The 18,435-nt window shown below is 38.2% G+C and overlaps 1 protein-coding gene across 3 annotated transcripts in view; it reads left to right on the top strand.

Annotated features, from left to right (window-relative positions):
* The first annotated feature begins 1,593 nt into the window (after positions 1-1,593).
* LOC124156624 (regulator of chromosome condensation-like) overlaps positions 1,594-18,435 on the top strand; it is a 48,689-nt gene continuing 31,847 nt past the window's right edge. Inside the window, exons 1-5 of one of the 3 annotated variants that reach the window (XM_046531271.1) lie at positions 1,594-1,704; positions 1,978-2,070; positions 3,174-3,271; positions 3,502-3,690; positions 11,274-11,453. In XM_046531271.1, the coding sequence (XP_046387227.1) occupies positions 1,992-2,070; positions 3,174-3,271; positions 3,502-3,690; positions 11,274-11,453 (546 nt within the window). In that variant the 5' untranslated portion in view covers positions 1,594-1,704; positions 1,978-1,991. Of the gene's footprint in view, positions 1,709-1,953; positions 2,071-3,173; positions 3,272-3,501; positions 3,691-11,273; positions 11,454-18,435 lie in introns of all 3 variants that reach the window. The other 2 variants (XM_046531272.1, XM_046531273.1) reach the window with 2 other exon arrangements.

The raw sequence follows: 18,435 nt of genomic DNA, 5'->3' as shown, positions 1-18,435 counted from the left end.
TGTGTTGTTAGCATTATGTCCTTTTTTTTATTAAAATCTCCTGCTTTTGAATGTTTTGGTGGGGTCACTTTACCGTTACTACGCACTTACGGACGGATATGCTTATTTGGTCGTATTTTGGGGTAATTTGTGCTTCATGCGGCCTCCAACCCTCTGGCTTCAACCGACCCTCAGAAAGGAAGCTGCAGTGAATTACCTACACCGTTGGGGTTTTCATCCGTATTAGAGAAGATCAGGAAACGGTGAGTGAAAATATTCAGGTGGGCATTGGCACTCTGTAGTTCAGAAGCTTGGACCATCGGAAAAAATAATCAGAAAATATTAGAGGCCTTCAAAACCTGGTGCTGGGTGAGGATAAATATATAAATAAATAGCGAATAAGGTGATAAATGAGGAGTTACATAGAATAAGAAGAAGAGAGAAAGGACGCTATCTATCACTGTAGGTACACCAGACGCAATCAGTCAAAACAGTCACGTGGGAAATAATGGAAGGCAAAATTGATGAAAATTTTCCACGAGAGAGAAGTACCAATAGCATATCTGGATGAAGAGCCTCCGGGAGAGAGGAATTGGCTTGTGAGAGACTCGGGGAGAAATTGAGGGATGCGCGGGCAGGCAGGGGCGCAGCTAGGAACTAAGGCTAGGGGGGGGTTTCAGGCGCAACTAATACTGGGGTGTCTGGGGGTGTGGTATACCCGCCAGGGTAAGCGGGAGGTGCGGGGGCCCTCCGTCGAAAAAATTTAAGATTAAGGTTCAAAATTTTGAGTTTTACGGTCTTCTGATGGATATTTTGTTAATCCTCACACTATTCTATAAACAATATTAATTCAATTAAGTAAAATGGATTTAACTTAAAAATTTCTCTGCGCTCTGGGGGGAGGGTTTATCCCCCAAAACCCCCCTCTCGCTGCGCAACTGGCGGTAGTTTTACTAATCTTAGGATTGCAATAATATGTATATGTACAGTGGCGCCGATCTCCATGGGGTCTGAGGGGGCCCGACCCCCCTCGAAAATTCGTTATCGGTGAGAGGAAAAAAATGTGTCAGGCTTGCCGATTTTCCCCGGAGTGTCCGGATATCGATATTCGAATTATCAGGGCTCTAATTTTTATCATACGACTCTTCTAAGATGCTTAAAAAACTTAAAACTCACTACTTATAAAATTTCCCGGGGCAAGGTTTGGGCCCCCCCCCCAATATTTTTTGTAAGTCGGCATCCCTGTATATGTATGCACACAGATAATCTCAGCTTGGACCTAAGTGACTGCTTATTTTCCCCCGACTAATTTAGGAAAACAGTTTTTAAAAACTATTTGGATTGGCGCGGATACTGTGGAAGCGATCTCGCCACTCTTCTCTCCACGTCCATCCTACTCCTCCTTACAGCTCAGTGTCTACCAGCTGTTTCAGTCAATAATACTATTAATTGCATGCTTATAGAACTATCTCTTGACGCCTTAAATATAATTACCGTTAATTGAATACCTTAACTCGTACCAAATGGAGGTAAATACTCGGACTGGTTCCAAATCAAGTCATACTTGAGTACCGAGCGCGCTTAGTGCAATTCGATCGTCTTTTGTTTGCCGGTTTTTCCGCAGGTGTTGTCTTTTTCTAACGGCGGTACTCAGTGACCGTGTTTGAGGAGATAGGATTTTCGGTTGACCTTATCGCTTGGCTGGAGTTTTGAATTATTTGAATTGTACGTAAGTTTTGGAATGGAATGTTTGAGTTGTATTTGATGATTTTCTGTTGGAACCTACGAGTTCAGTTGCCCGGATACTTTTTTTGGTTTTTCAAACTGTAATTGCACACGTGGTATTTAATTCATTTTTGAATTCCCTGTGAAATTTTGTCGAAGTGTTTTCAACTTAAAGGGCGTATTTGTAATCAGTGATTCATTTTTAAATGCCCTCAATGTCGTATTCCTTCGAGACTCATTAATTTTTAGATCATTTTGATGTCTTCCTTCTAGGAGTAACCGAAAAGATGCCTGTGAAAAGAGACACCTCGAAGCGCCGCAGTACTCAAGTTGAAGAGCTCGTTGTTGAAAATAAAAGGAGCAGAGGTTTGTACGACACCCATCCTGTTGCTGTCTCTATGATTCTTGAATCCCATTTTGTGTATTTTCTCAATTGTAATATTAACTTCAAATTGCCGTTACCTCATGTAGGGAAACGTATCGCTGTGTAAAGTTTACTACCTATCCATTTCTGGCAAATTCTCCAAGAATGGAAGCATATGGCGCGAATCATACGTCTGTGCTTTGACAGAGTATTTTCAGTCAATCCTTTTTGCATTCTACCTAGATTCTAATCATTCAAAATATCGCACGTAATCTCACTGTTGTAGTGGCATGGTTATACTGTGTAGATCGCAATTCCAAGGCTCAAGAATTGAGTATAGGTCAGTGACCGTGTGCAGTCCACATATGGCCCATTTTCGATTGATATGTTCGCAGGAATTAATTCCACAGAGTTTTTCAGAGTAATGTGGATTTAAGTTTCAATCGTCGTGGTTGTGATGAATTTCATTTTGGTCTTGGTGGTATCTTTTTCCCTTTGTAAACTAGACTTAACGAAAATATAATTGGGAGCAATTTTTTGTGGCGAATTTATACGTTTTCACATTCTGCAAAAGGGCCATTGCGTTTGATTTTTTACCCTATCTCAAAGGTCATGCAATCAGCCTTCATCAATATTTCAATCGTGAGCCCGAGCTTTTTATTCTAATAGTGGATAAGCTTTCTAACATGCCTGTGACATATCATAAATGCCTCACTCTGTAGTGCATCAGTTTTGTGTTCGTCGAAGGTCATGAACCTTTTCCTGGTATGATTTGAGTGAAATTACTTTATTTAATGCTTATTTTAGTTATCTTATGGCTTTGTTATCCAAAACTCAATAATTAGTTTTATTTGAAAGCAGTGGTGACTTAAAATAGTTTTGCTCAGCAGTTTCATTGCATGCATATTTTGATAGCAACCTTAAATATTATATATTACCTTTACTTCTCATGGAAACTTCAAAATCTGCCTGTCATTAAAATAAAGCCTTCATTTGGGTAGAAGTCAATTAGTATGTACCTATATTTTTCCACCACTCTGTTAAAGAAACCTGCACTTGTTTTGTTATTGCTGTTAGAATTGTTTTCTTTTTTCCTGTGTATTAGCTCCCAGAAAAAGCAACCTCCACTCCATTGTCCCTAATAATGCCACCAAAGACTCAACCCCTGTCAAGAAGAAAGCTACAAAAGAGACATTGGAGAAGGTAAGGGGAAGATTTAATATATTTCACATCCTCATTTAAGTATGGGCTGTTGGTGTAGTCTCATCAGTCATATTGAGCCATTGTAGTATCTTTTCTTATCTATTCCAATCATGTCAGATGTGAGTGACTTGAAGTCATTGTATGAGAATTGTTTAGATTGTACTATGTCAACCGTATACACATGTTGTGTATGTATGTGATTATTTTTCTGTCTCTATTTCATTTTTCAGGCTGTGTTGTTGCCCCCTTCCCGTCCGGGGGGACAAGTGTTATCCATGGGTCAAGGAGATGTTGGTCAGTTGGGTTTAGGTCCAGATGTTATGGAAAAGGGACGTCCCACTGTGGTTCCAGACCTTTCTGATGTCATCGAAGCATGTGCTGGAGGAATGCACACAGTGTGCCTTACTAAAAATGGGGAGGTAAGCTTCGTTGACCTTTCAGTGCTGATGGAGAGTTTTTATGGTAGTGTGCCAGTAGTTTCTTTATCTCTCTGGGCTCTAGTGTCTGTTTACGGTACACACCTCCTTCGTCTGTCAGGAATATTACATTTATAAATAAATAAATAAATTGTTTTATTAAACCAAAAAAAAAATTACAGAATAGAATTAATTACATAAAAAGGAGTAACTTTAGGTAGCCATTAAGGACAACCTGTTTTATGGCTACCATCATTTACATAGGGTCATGCTGACGTATAAACATTTTAGGCACAGCATTAGAATTGAAGTAAGTACGTGCATGTATTACATGGTATTATATCAAAGAAAAACATCCTCCATACTTTGCATTCTAAACAACCAAGACTGTATATTTTTCATAATTGCGTTATTATTTTTTGCTTTCAGATATGAATCAGGTAATAAGTTATACACTTTTGGGCCTATAAACAAGAAACAACATTTATACAGCGTAAGGTTAGGTCTTGGTAAAGTAATACATGATCTTCGTAGGATGAAGGAAGGACAGTTGTATAATAATAACCCCGTATTTCCACTTCTCATGAAAAATCGACGTAAAACCTTGCAAATAAAAAGATGTCTCAAGGGAAGCAAACCTATACTACAAAATAAAGGAAAGGAGCTTTCAAGACGGCTCTGTTTTAAAATTACTCTAATAAGCCTTTTTTGCAGTACAACAATGGATCTTATAGAATTTTCATGAGCTGTACCCTAACTAAATACAGTTTTATTTACAGTTTGAATAAACTGTAAATAAAACTGTATTTAAACCAACTAAAACAGTTGAAATTTATCAGTTCATTGTTATTATGTACTATCATTTGCAAAAGTCTTGCAACAAATCGAGCGGTGCCACTTTCGCTCCATTGTCGATTTCTGGCCACCATTAAATCTGAATGATCACTATCTGGGTATGAATCTTCATGGTAGCTCGGGAACGACTCACGAACGGGTCATCGTGACACAGGAGGGAGACGTATGAAATCATTACAATGCTCAGTTGAGTAAACGAGCGTCGATGTTGTTGTGTCGTCGCGGCGTTTGAGATTTATTTTTATACCCGTAGTTGACTGGAGAAGAGAATTGAAAATATTTAACCGTTAAAAAAGTGGGTACCTATGAGGACTTGCTTCCAATGGTAAACCCCATGAGGCCGGCTGGGGGAATGATTTCGCCATTAGGAACACGGAAATCAACTCGCTCGTAACACTTTTTGGGGATTCAACGACTATCAGGAGACTTTATATTAAGTTTTTGAAATATTTGTTCGATATAGGAGAGTTAACAAATGAAAAAAAAATAACTGGCAATTTTCCGGAAAAAAACACGGCTCTTTCGACTCCATCATCTTTACTTGATAGACATTAAATAGTTCTTTACGTAGGTTGAAGTTGATAAAGATAGCTTCATAAGCTTTCTTCTTCATTAATTATCAATTTTTGTTAATTGGATAAATATATTTACACCAATGGAAATGTTTCCTCGGAAATGAATGGAATTTTGACTGCCAAAAAAAATCGCTAGGCCTCACCGTTGCTAGCAGAATGTTTCTTTATTTTTACTGTTCACATATCTAGGAGAGACTTAAATTTTTACGATAGGGCTAACATATTTAGTGATTATATCGCATTAATCTTCTATTTTGTTATAATAAATTAGTTATTGTTTCGATTTTAATATTCAGGTCATTATTATGTTTTTAAGGACAGTCAACTTAAAGAGTGACTTAATAGTAAGACTTATCCCTATCCATGTATGCCTCCATTGGTAAGGTTTCCTATAACAACGACGGACAGAGAATAGATTGAAAGTCAATTTCAACCAATATTCGCCCTTTTTTAATTCCAGACTATCGAATGGGGAGGTAAAATATTTTGCGCAGAATTTAGCCGCTCCCTCAGCTCTTAACGCTGAATCGGGTGCTCCTGGGCCGTAGTTTTGGTCAGCCGATAGGTCCTGCACCTTCCCTTGCCCTACATCTTTATCGCGACTTTACCAGCCAGGGACGAGGAAGCAATTTACCTGGGGTAAAACTTGCCGGCCGTGATTCTCACAAACTTCCAAAAAAGTGTAAATAGGGCCAATTTGTAGCTCTATCGTATACATGTTGATGCCATAGTTTGCTTGAAGAAAGTACGCACTAGAAGAATAGTTGATAAATACTTCAAGATAAGTCTTTCCTATGTTTAAAAATAAGCGCCGGAGTGCGTGCACGAATAAGGATTACCATTACATAGGTTATTCCTAGGATTGTACTTAGTAGATCAGCTGGACTCACATTCTGTCCCTTTCCATCAAAATTCCTGTATTAAATACAGCACTGATTATAGAATATTGAGGCCTAAAGTTTAAAAGTAAAATTCTGCACTTAATTTATATCTTTTTCTATCGAGGGATTTTTTCTTGAAAATTTTCAAAGAAAAGTTTCCGTCACTGCTCATTTACTAAACGGAAAAGGGTAAAATTATTCTGAAAAACTTTATTGGAAAAATTAACTTGGTAGGAAATGGCGACAAGTTGATGACAATTAGACAGCATACTACATTGACGCACAGCATAATCGCTGCAAAATTTATAAAATATCACTCATAATTGTCTTTTTAATCAGTTAAAATTGATCTATTTAAGAAATTACGTATATGGAACCTTAGATTACTGCGATAGTTCTCATCCCAAAGGTTAATAATGATTAGCCGTTACGGACCTGTAAAGGAAACCTTATAACACTGGGAATCACATTCACCAGTGATTCTGATTGGAGTTCCCTCAAGGGAAATGCAATTATTCGTCCTACCGCGCTAACAACGAAGGATTCCCGTCGCACAATCATTTAAATTAGAAATTGTTATAAAAAATGCTCAAATTCAACATTTGGTATTATCTTAACATACTTTTAAAAAATAAAAAAAACTTTAAAACAAAATACGTCTGTGAGGAGGATAAAAAAATTTGGGTACGGGAGGGCATCGAACGCTGCTCCTCCCATTACAAGCGAAGAACTCTTCCACTGCGCTATTCAGACTTCAATTGTTGTGGGTGGTAATTTTGATAATTTATCGTAATTGTAACACTGAGCTGCTGTCATATGCTTCCCAATGGAAAGAGTTTTGAACAAAATATTCACTTTCTCAGTATTTTAGTCTTTTATTCATTTATGCCATTATAGCTTAAATACGGAGGCTTTCGCATATTTTACGTTTCGGCTGGTTAGTATAGGAATATTATGATGTTGCTGCTCAAGTCGCCTGCGGCTTCGGTTACATGGTATCGTCCTTTTAAGTTATTATTATTTGTTATTATGTTTCTAGCTCAGTATTTGTATTTCTAATGAAGCAAGCGTATACATTCATTTCAAACAGAAATTCTGTTAGGATTTGCTTACGTCCTACTTACTCGACATATAAGGTTTTATGAAATGAGCTGCAGTTCCCTGATTTCAATCCTGCCCTAAACATAAAACGTATTGCCAACAAACACATTTCCGAATACCATAAAACCTACTTAATGCAAGTAGAGAAGTTCATTAATGATGCTAAGTAAGTATCCTAATTATCCCCAATTCATCAGAGCATTATTTAAAAGATTGTAGCTTAATATGATAAGTTAATCATCAACGATGATTAAGAATAAGACGCAGCTGAGAATTACTATATGTATTCACACTTATTTAGCAGCGCATAATATTATCAAACAATACCTGTTGAAATCCGAAAATCATTGAAGAAGAGACTTTTAGCAGGAATTAAGCTTTCCTCGTCATACCTTGAATACGTGTAAAGGAATACATCTTTACCGGTTGACGGACGTCGGAGAACTCTGTTATTACTTACGCAACGATTAAAGCTCACCAGCTTTACTAATTTCATATTTTTCACGTTTGCTCAGATATTTATATGATAAAACATTTGGAATATCAAAGCTTCCTTGTATCTTATGTCGTAGATACACCCATATCTCGTATAGCGCAAGGGATGCGTTCCTTGGGGTCTTTGCGCTATACGAATTTGCGTTATACGAGAGCGTTTTAACATTGGGAAGATAGGGGTGCGTTCCTGGTAGCATAGGTCTTGGGTATTGAATTTCCTCTAAAACATATATATTCCCATAAATAGCCTTATAATACCCAATTTATATAAATGTTCATAGTTTAAAACATCTTTAAAGATAGTATGCACGCATTTGAAGACTTTTATTCGCGTCAAAAAAAATTCTTGCGTGCTTTTGAAATTCCCTCGTCGTGCGGGTGGGCTAACATCTGCTATATCAGGGGTTCGTAATGCATTGCCAGCAGTTGACTATTTTTCAAACCAGTCTAAAAACAACTATTGTGTCATCCTACTCATTGAAATGACAGGCAAATGCTACTTTGAATGCCATTTCATAGCTAGCGAAGTTTATGAATGATAAATCATTTTAATTTGAAGTCCTCCGAGTCACTAGCAGCACGTGAAACAGTCTTTAAATGCCTTCAAACCTGACCCAGGTTTTCCTTCCCTGAAAATGAATGAATGAGAATGCATTCTTTTCCAAAAGAATATCGTCTCGTCAACACTAAAAACTAGTTGAGGGGGAAAGGAGCCACTTTCAAGCACAGCTTGGAGTTCATCAGAAAATGTTGTGGTGACTGTGCTATCAACACTTGCAGAATCACCTGATATCGCCGCACTGAAAACACCTGCTTGCCGTTTAAATTCTGGTACCAACCGGAGCTTTCACTAAATGTCTTGGAGCGATTACCACTCTCGTCTTTTTGTACTGAATCACTATGAACTTTCCGTATGTGTAGACCGCTTGGTTGAAGTTGGTGCGGCTGAAGTCACTGATGTTTTAACTTCGTCTTTATTCAGAATAAGGCATCGTGCGTTTAAACTTCCGTGCGATATCGCTTTGAAGTTCTCCATTTTCAAAGCAATTGACCTATATCAATTTCTCTTCTAGGATTATGGTTTTTCTTGATAAATTCTTGATTTTTCTACCCGCATTCCTATTTTTTGCCATTTTCTCTTGGTTTTTACTCTGCATGGCTCTATCGAAATCACCTTCTACTGCTGATCTGTATTCTTGAGACGCAGAGGGCCTACGACTGCGGGGAGGGAACGAAGCTATTGTGTTTGAGACTCTATAGCGGACCCTCTTATATGTTGATGCTATTCATGCGCAACTCGGCCACCCCCGTGAATACCGATGACCTTGAAGGCTTTAGCGTAGACCCTCTACCTGGAAGTCAATCGCCCGATAACCTATGACGGCAAAAATTACGTCTCAACCAGTATTGCTTAAAAAAACTCATTTCCACTAGCCCCACGCTTAATTAATGATCTAAATTAACTCATTCTGTTAAGGAGACGAGATAAATTACTTCGGTAGGCCAGCTATCTGGACCCAATGACGAGTAATACTTTTGGCCATTGCACAGCAATGGATTTCGATTAATACATAAGCAAAAAAGAAGATTTGAGGCAAGCAATAATATTAATATGCGTAAAATGATAGAAATTTCGTGTGTACTTAGCGCAAGTTCATGTTTTATCACGAGAGCGTTTAAGATATTTGATTAGGCTACACTGCGTTGCAATGTTTCCCCGAGGAACGAATTTGCGCTATATCGAAATTGCGCTATACGAGACATGGGTGTATTGTATTAAAAACATCAACTCGAGTCAATAGATGTAAACAAAGTCCGCCATGTTCACAGTGAGCGACTCGTGATTTCCAGCTCTCTGAAAAGAGCTAAGAACACTCGAAAAGAGCCAAGCTACATACTTTTTAAAATCTCTCCAAGGAATTACCCTCGATATTTTCTCCTGCATAAAATGCTACAACGTGTTTGGGGAAATATCATGAACATTAATTTCACTTAAATGTAAGCGATCAAATCTCGAGACTGAAAAGGATGACAAAATACCTCACCCACACAATGACCCGTTCTCCATGCATTGAACCATGAAGACTAGTATTGGATTGTTGCACACACCCTAAAACCATACATTTTCCTGGCACAATCTTTGTGGAGCGAAAGTGGCACCGCTCGATTTGTTGCAAGACTTTTGCAAATGATAGTACCATCACCAGATAAAAAAATTGTCATTTCAGTAGCATCTTGGAGAAGTAATTAAAAACAGCACTTTCACTATCATATGTTTTCAATGTTCAAACCCTTTCATTGTATTTTGTGTGTATTTTGTACTTATTGTTCTCACAGATTTTTACTTTGCTAAATCATCAAAACCTATGTTAAATGAGAGGTTAATTTTTGATAGATAACTTGGTGTTTGAATTACTCTTCTAAATTTTGTGGTTCCCTTATTGCTAAAATTCCCTGAAAGGGCAATTTTTACTATGCATTGCAGCCTATAAGGGTGTACAATTACTTGAGGTCATGAAAAAGGTTAACTTAAGTTATCTGCCTAACAGTTGTATGGTAGTAAGTGTTCAAAATGTAACTTTTTTTATGAAATTCTGCTGCAAAAATTGTTTGGTGAATTGGCATGGAATAACATATGAATGAATGGTGATAAGGTGATTGGTTTGGCCCTTGATTTTGTCCATTTACTGCCCTGCAAGTTGCCCCTATGATGCATTTGTTTTTTTTTTTTCAGTGAAATGTGATTTTGTTTGTAGTTCCCTCTCATTGTTGTTAATTTTTAATGCAGTTTCTAAGTATGTACTATCTCCAAGTTACTTAGAGATCTCTAATGGGTGAATCATGGAGTAGAAGGCAAAGTCTGTGAAGTGTGGATTATGCTAGGAAAGAATAGGGTAATGCAAGTCCTTCGGGATGTCAGGGCATGAGCGCGAGGAAAATAGGTAGTGAGCAGAGATGGAGAGCAATTTTTATCTGCTTGGGTTTATTAGAAATGAATGGTTTTTTTCTTGTTTTATTAATTAAAAGTTTTTCGGGATACTCGTGGCAGAGAAGAGAAGTGTGTAGTTTGGAGAGGAACTTCTGAAGGTCTTGGGGGTTATTGCAGATCTTATGTTCTATGATGGAGAGAGAATAAGGGATGGAACGCTTGATGTGTGGTGGATGGGAACTGTTGTAGTGGACCAGGACTGGAATTCATAATTTCGTAATAGTGAAACTTTATAAAATAAGGTTTCTTTTACTCTAGATTGAATTAGCCATTTTTTGTCAGGACGAACGATTTCCTTCGTAAAAATGAAAACTTTGTAATGATGTTGCTCGTATTTACAAAAGTCTAATAAATAAAGATTTATCCATGATAGATAGATCCATGTGTAATTACTGCATACTTGCCCCAATATTCACTGTAGGTCTGTATTGTAAGACAACCTTTCTAAAGAACTGCAGTAGCCTTGTGAGCAATGTGCTATGCTATTAATGTGAGAGGGGAGAGATAGAATCTCAATCATGGGAAATATTTTATCCAAGTATGTTGTCTTTATGTCATAGCTTGGGCATTGTTATTGGTAAATTTAGATCCTCCAGTGCGACTGATAATTCAGGGTTTTGTGCTTACATGTAGTTTCTTAATTGGTTCATTGTCTTCAATTTATTTTTTTTTTAATTGAATAATTTTCAGGTTGTCACATTTGGGTGTAACGATGAGGGTGCTCTTGGCCGCGAGACCAGTGTTGAAGGATCCGAGTTCTCTCGTGGTCGTGTGGCTTTGGAAGGCAAAGTGGTTCAAGTGACCGCTGGCGACTCTCACAGCGCAGCCCTCCTTGAAGATGGCAGTGTTTACGCTTGGGGTGCTTTCAGAGTAAGTCCTGAGGTTTGAACGCTCTTGAATTTCATTTTCCTGTTGTTGAGCCGAATTTTATGAGTAAATCTTCAGTTGTTTGAGTTACAGAAAAGTGGTAATTTGGAGTTCTTGTGAATGAATGTGATTTGAGGTGCTATGGTGTTTAAACAAGGGTGAGGAAAGGTCGAGGGTTGGAGATGATTTGATGGATAGAGTGCGACGCCTTACCTGCTAAATATAATAAACTCGGGCGCCAGGTCTATAAGACCACCAGATATTACGATTAAGGCCGCCTCCGACCGCAATCCACCCACATAACTGCAGCGGTGACTAATGCCAGGATTTGAGATAGGTGACTTTGGACAAAAGAAAAGAAAACAGGATCCCCACTCTGCTGTCGGCATGAAAATGATGTGCCCCTGTACTTAGCTAATTTATATCTGGACTTCAGTGCATGCCATAATAATGAATAATATGTCATTTTAAAAGAAATTTTATTCTCAGATCTGATTTATTTTTTGTTTTAAGAAAAATTGAAAAATTAAGACACGTGCATGCAATAAATGACTCCTTGTACCATAAAATTAGCGGTTTTGTCAACTTCATGAACTTTGTTACTCAACCTAGGGAAAACATATGACATGTCAAAAATACATGGCAAAATGACCAAATGTGACAAAATATAAATGACATATCAGTCACAACCGAGACAAAGATTTGAAGAAGACTTGGATAGATATAGGAAGGACAATGGCCATGCGTATTTCAGCTGGAAATCAACAAAATGAAGGCCTAGGTATTATTGTGCTGGATAAAAAAGGAGGATAGGGCAAACATTGACCTAGGAAAGCATAGGCTTGAAGAGGTGAAAGTTTTTTCTAACCTGTGAAGCTGAATAACCAACAATGGACTAAGGCAAGAAAGAAATGATCAGTGAAATTGCACAGGCAAGATGGCTTTCTACAAAAATAAGATTCTTCTTTTTGTAGAATGCCCTCTTCAGCTGAGAATACAAGCATAGAAGTTATGCATAAAGTACAGTGGAGCATGTTTCTCTGTGGAAGCGTAGCGTGGGATTTGACAGCAGCAGAGAAGTTGATAGTGGAAGCATTCATAATGTGCTACTGAAGAATGATGGAGATTAGAGTTGGGTTGGTTGCAGTACCCGGTTCTCGGTACTGCCGGTTCTTGGCCTGTGGAACCGGTATCGAGAACGGTTGCATGAAGTCGGTACTTTGGAACCGGCTCGGAACGGTGGCAAGGGTTTGAATTTGGCGCCCAAAGCCTAAATGGTCTACAGCGTATTATGACCCAAAAGTTGAAAGAGATTAAAAGACGCATATATTACTTTCTGATTGCATGGCTTCCACTTTTTTTTTCTTTTGAGAGTTGCTCCCTAACTCGCGTACTGAAGGGTTAGTCAGTTTGCCGCTCTCGCCAACATTGGGTGCGGACCGTTGAACGCTACCAATGCTTCGGAGCACCACAGACGAGCTCCCAAGCTGTCCGTTATTCGCTACGGAGCGCTACAGGTTAAGGTGTGACGTCACGGAAAACGTCACACACCCGTTTCCCGCCTCGCTCCAGATGCTCCCGTGAAAACTAGGGTCTGCAGTGGAGCGGGTCATTTTTTGGCAGAAATTCGAAGGGAATTCACTGAGGCAATGGAGAGTTTACTCACGTTGCAGTTGTTGGATGCTGAATGTGGACGCCTTTTTCTGTAAAGGTGACTACGCAGTAACGGAGTAGGCGCGCATAGTAAATAGATGTACATTCAATAGTGATTTAAATAAATATATAGCAAAAACTATCTTTCCGTAGACATTCTCGTATCTCCCCCAAAATGAACTCAAATGTCTCTGGAAGCAGCCTCATTCAAAATGCAAAAAAAAATTATTAAAAGGGGCATGTAATATAAGAAAGGGTTGTCAGAACATATATCGACACATAAACTCATGTCATAAATTAAAATCTGAAGAAAAATAGGATAGAAATGGAATGGATTAATGTTTTATAATTGTCGTTAGCCACTAAGTTAGTGGCTAATATTTCAAGTGAGAAAACGGTAGAGTACCGACTTATTCCTTTTCTAGGGTAATGAGTTTCAAGTAGAAGGGGTAGGCGAGGGCAGATGTGAGAAATACGGTCCAAAGTTTCTTGCCTTAATTTGTGCAACCTAGATATTGGAAAATAAAATTCATTTAAATGATATACGAACATATTTATTAATATTCAATGACCATAATCGCCTCAATTCGCAATTAAAACCATCTCTTCGATTTCATAATGCCAGTTTGCCCGCCCTCGTTCATTTCCGCCATTTTGACTTCGCTCCTGACCTGTCCGAAAAGAAATTCTCGTGGGGAATGTAGCACCTAGGACCGGTGCTCCGGAGCACTACCGTCTGTAGTGTCTGGTAGCGAAAGTAGCATTCATTCGACCGCACCCATTGTAACATTTCCGTAGCCGCGGCCGCTTTCAAACGAACTGACTTTTTATGTGCCGCCGTCCACGGCATGGCGCAGTTCTTTCAACTTACCATCGCTCTCAATGGACGTCTTCAAACTAGTCGAATCGTGCCATTGACGGCACAGCGGCCATTTGGTCCAGCGATGCACCGTCTACGGCGTGAAATACAGACAATGCTACATTGAGTCCGCTTTCAAACGAAAAGTCTTTTCCTCAGCAGCGATTCACGTGAAATTCAGGCGGCTTTCAGACAAGACGACTCTTTGCAATGCCGTGAACGGTGGCCGGGGGAAAATCGTTTCATCTGAAAGTGGGGTCATTCCATGTCAGTCCATCCAGGCATGACACCCACCGACTCGGATTTTGATGAAACTTGCCAACTTTCATCCTTCCATGTAGGAATGAAACGGTGTAAAATATTTCTTGGCTATCTCTAATAGCTTTTTTTTCACGACCATTTGAAGTTTGGGTGAAACTGCAGTTTCTCAATGAATGCGGTCTCCAGAGGCACTTGTACCTCTAGAGGGAAATAATTTGTCTCATCCATAGTTTTCATCCGATTCTTATGAAAATTTGCAGGTTTACTATAGAAGTCATGAGGATTCCAAAACCTAATTGAAAAATATCAATACAGTAAAACCCCTTATTTACACTTTTCTAGGGACCCAAGAAAAAAAGTGTAAATTGCGGGAAAATGCAAATCGTGGGAAATAGAGAATTTTCACTTTTATTCATATACTGGCTTTGAAAATGTTAATTTTTTAATTGTTCACTAAGCATTATGCCATAACACTGTTTCCCTCTGAAGCACAGTGTTTTTGCTGGCAGCAAAAATTAAAAAATAATCCTGTTTTGTCTGCAATGAAAACATCTTTTGGGCTGTAACCTTCCAGAACTCTAATATATTCAGATTCTTTCCACTGAGTTGCTGTCTCTATGTTAACATCTTTGCTTTCACCACTCACCATCTTATATACAAGACTGTACCTATTTTTGAATCTGCCCAACCAACCATTATAGATGCCGTGGAATCTTCGATTCCCAATCTTGTGGGGAAATACTTTTTTCTCAAGGGCCACGATACATTAACATGTATGAGTTAATTTCTGCTTGCATGAATGATTTTTGTGGACCGGAACGGGATATGTATGAATGTAGACAGGGGCAGATCCAGGATTTTTTTCTGGGAAGGGCACTAGAGGGCCTGACAGGCAAAATATCTTGTCTTAATTGAGATTAAAAACAAGATATAACAAAGACTTTACAAAATTCTCTTTATTTTTATATCAAATTTATTCTTATTGAATTAAATGATTGAGCCTCCTTGAGTAATACACAAAACAAAGCGAACATAATGATGACCACCAGGGGCGGATCCAGGATTTCTTTCTGGGGGGCACAAGCAATGCTGTATCCAGGATTTTGATCTGGAGTGGGGGGGGGGGGGCACAATGATACCACGTTATACAAAACGAACGCAATGATAACCGGACCGTATTAAAAATCTTGCATATTTTTAAGTCTGGGGGGGCACGTGCACCCCCCCCATATATCTTCCTATGATAACCGTATTCAAATTTTATCTCTTTTTTTAAGCATGTGGGGGGGCACGTCCCCATCCCCTAAGTCCGACTATGAATGCATGAACCAAATTTGAACAGGTTCTATTTTCTGTTCGTGCATATACGCACAAGTTGGGTGAATACACGGTGCATTTTCGTGTTCATAATTTAGACATTAACTTGTACGGGTTAATGTACTATGTAAACAGGCCTTTAGATGACACCATTTGCTGGGACATTTGATGATCTTGCACCTAAAAACTACTCTTTTAGAATTCGTTCTATTTATTCTTACCTGGAATTCTTCTCATATATTCTCTTTTTTGATAAATGTCCGCACTGGTTTGCATATTTTACAATGGCATCGCGATTTTTCACCACGGTATTGAATGTTGAGACTGGGAATCCGAACGGATTGCCAAGTCCCAACATTCGAGTCGCCAGCGTTTGAATCGATGCGGGTTCCGGTGTGGGAATCAACTATCTCTATAATTTTCATTTTCTCGTCAATTAAAAATGTCCGTTTTTCACCTCGAATTTCCATTTTCAAGCCGGATCAATTCTATTTCCCGTACGAGTTGAGGGTAACTCGAGTTGCCGATCGGCAACACACGAGTATCTGACCTATACTCCTCGGCGATCAAGTGCGTAGTACAAACTGTCATGGGACTTCATATTTTTTTAAATTTACAATAGTTTGCGATACACTGCTATTTGAATGGGATAATTCAAGTTTAAATAAGTTTTTCAAAAGTATTTAATTAACCCATAATTGCTACGCAACTGTTGAATGAAGTCAGCGCAAATGATCCCAGATGTCGGTCAAGTTATATAGTTCTGGCATTTATCACGTCTGGTTCCCTTGCAAACTCTCGTATCAAATTATCGACTACATGATTATTGTCAACATTCCTTCAGGAGTTCTTGCATTATAATTAATACATAGCTCGATTGCTCAATACACCTACTTTCATATCGTGAATCTTTTCGCCGCTGACAGAAAACGAGAGGACGTAGTTCAACTTTCCGACGTTAGTGGCGTTCTGTCCCGCCACATTCAAATTCTTCCCGAAAATAGTTCTCATTACGTCTTTCTCTCTTAGATTTTTAAATAAAAATGCGCGAAAGGAAGCCAAAAGACAGTTTTAAGGGCTGATATGCGCGAGTAATTGTTTTAGTACGCAAAAAAATTTTTTTTAGTCGGCACGTCGTGATGCACATGGCGGGAAAACGAAAAAAACACGGCGTAAATACAGGGTTCTATTTACATTGGAGAGATAGGAAATATGACGGGACCCAGAAAAAAACTTGCAATTTGCGGGAAAACGTAAATTCCGATAACGCAAATACGGGGTTTTACTGTATATAAATAAGGGATATTGGAAATTCTCTAAACTCATATGTTTCATTAGATTTTAGAAAATTTTGCGTCAAAAACATGATTCTATAAAACATCAAATTTTGACCTGAGGCAATATCTGAATCAAGCTAAATTATTTTTTCTAATATTCCTTAAGGTATGAACCACCACCTGTAAAAATAAAATTCATGGCTTTTTGCTTGCTTTGTTGTTAAAAAAAATTTTATGTAAAAAAAATCCCTTTTCACGACTCTGGTAGTCAGTGTTGGGGCCTCCTTCAAGTATGATGAAATGCTTGTGTTAACTGTTTTCTTTATGTAAGCAAATATTTACAACATGAATCTAGTACATAATAAGTTCAAAAATTAAAACATTTTTAATGTGCAGGTTGTTTTTCTCCCGATAAGAAAAATATATTTTTGAAATAGAATATTTTAAGGAATTCATAGCACTTACCCCTCATTGCTGGGGATAACTTGATTGTTGCTTTATACAACATATCAAAATACAGGATACATGTCAATACAAGTTAACTTTATTGTAACTCCATTTTGTATTGACAAAAAACTTCATAAATGTGTTTTACTTCATTAATGTTGCACAACTTATAAATCAACAATCACAATTTATAGTCACTTTTGTCTGTGCATCAGTTTGTGGTTAAATAGCATAGAATCCAAGGTCTTCACTAAGGCCTATCTCTGAGAAACCTCAGAGATAGGCCTCAGTTAGACATATATATAGTTAACCCTTAGGCCTTAATAGTTAGGCCTTAGTTATTTAGTATATTTCAGTTGACACTAGAGTTACATTTTTTCCCAGTAGTGGTAATTCAAAGTTTTCCTTTTAAATCCAACAGCCACTGGTGTCTTGTCTTTCTCCAAAAAGTAATACATTCGTCCTGAGCCTCTTGGGTAGGAGTTTCCACATTACAAATGACATTATTTATAGGAACATGGCAAATATCTTCTTTCTCTTTTGGCAAGTAAAATGATCTTGCAGGCCCATAAGGATGCAAGAATTTCACTTTTATATCACATTGATCAACATCCTTTGACCTGCAAATTTTCATAAGAATCGGATGAAAACTATGGATGAGACAAATTATTTCCCTCTAGAGGTACAAGTGCCTCTGGAGACCGCATTCATTGAGAAACTGCAGTTTCACCCAAACTTCAAATGGTCGTGAAAAAAAAGCTATTAGAGATAGCCAAGAAATATTTTACACTGTTTCATTCCTACATGGAAGGATGAAAATTGGCAAGTTTCATCAAAATCCGAGTCGGTGGGTGTCATGCCTGGATGGACTGACATGGAATGACCCAGTGGCCTTACTATTGAATCATGTAAATATATGGTTATTCTTCGACATATGAGTAAGATGCGTTAGAAAAGCTTGTTCATAAGTCGCCCTTGCAAGGCATCGAAAGGTGTTGTTATCCTGTTGAATGCAACACTGCATTACATTGTTGTGTTAGCTCATGGCCGATCAGTTTCTCCTTGGTGTCGCTTTACCGGCATGTTGAGCAGTTTATTCAGTACTGTAGGCAATATTTCTAACAAAAAAATATAATTAGGGTAAAAATGTTGAATTTTTTCAATCAAAACA

Source organism: Ischnura elegans, chromosome 3 (assembly GCF_921293095.1).
Source record: "Ischnura elegans chromosome 3, ioIscEleg1.1, whole genome shotgun sequence".
Classification (NCBI taxonomy): domain Eukaryota; kingdom Metazoa; phylum Arthropoda; class Insecta; order Odonata; family Coenagrionidae; genus Ischnura; species Ischnura elegans.
This window is presented reverse-complemented; position numbering and strand designations above follow the sequence as displayed.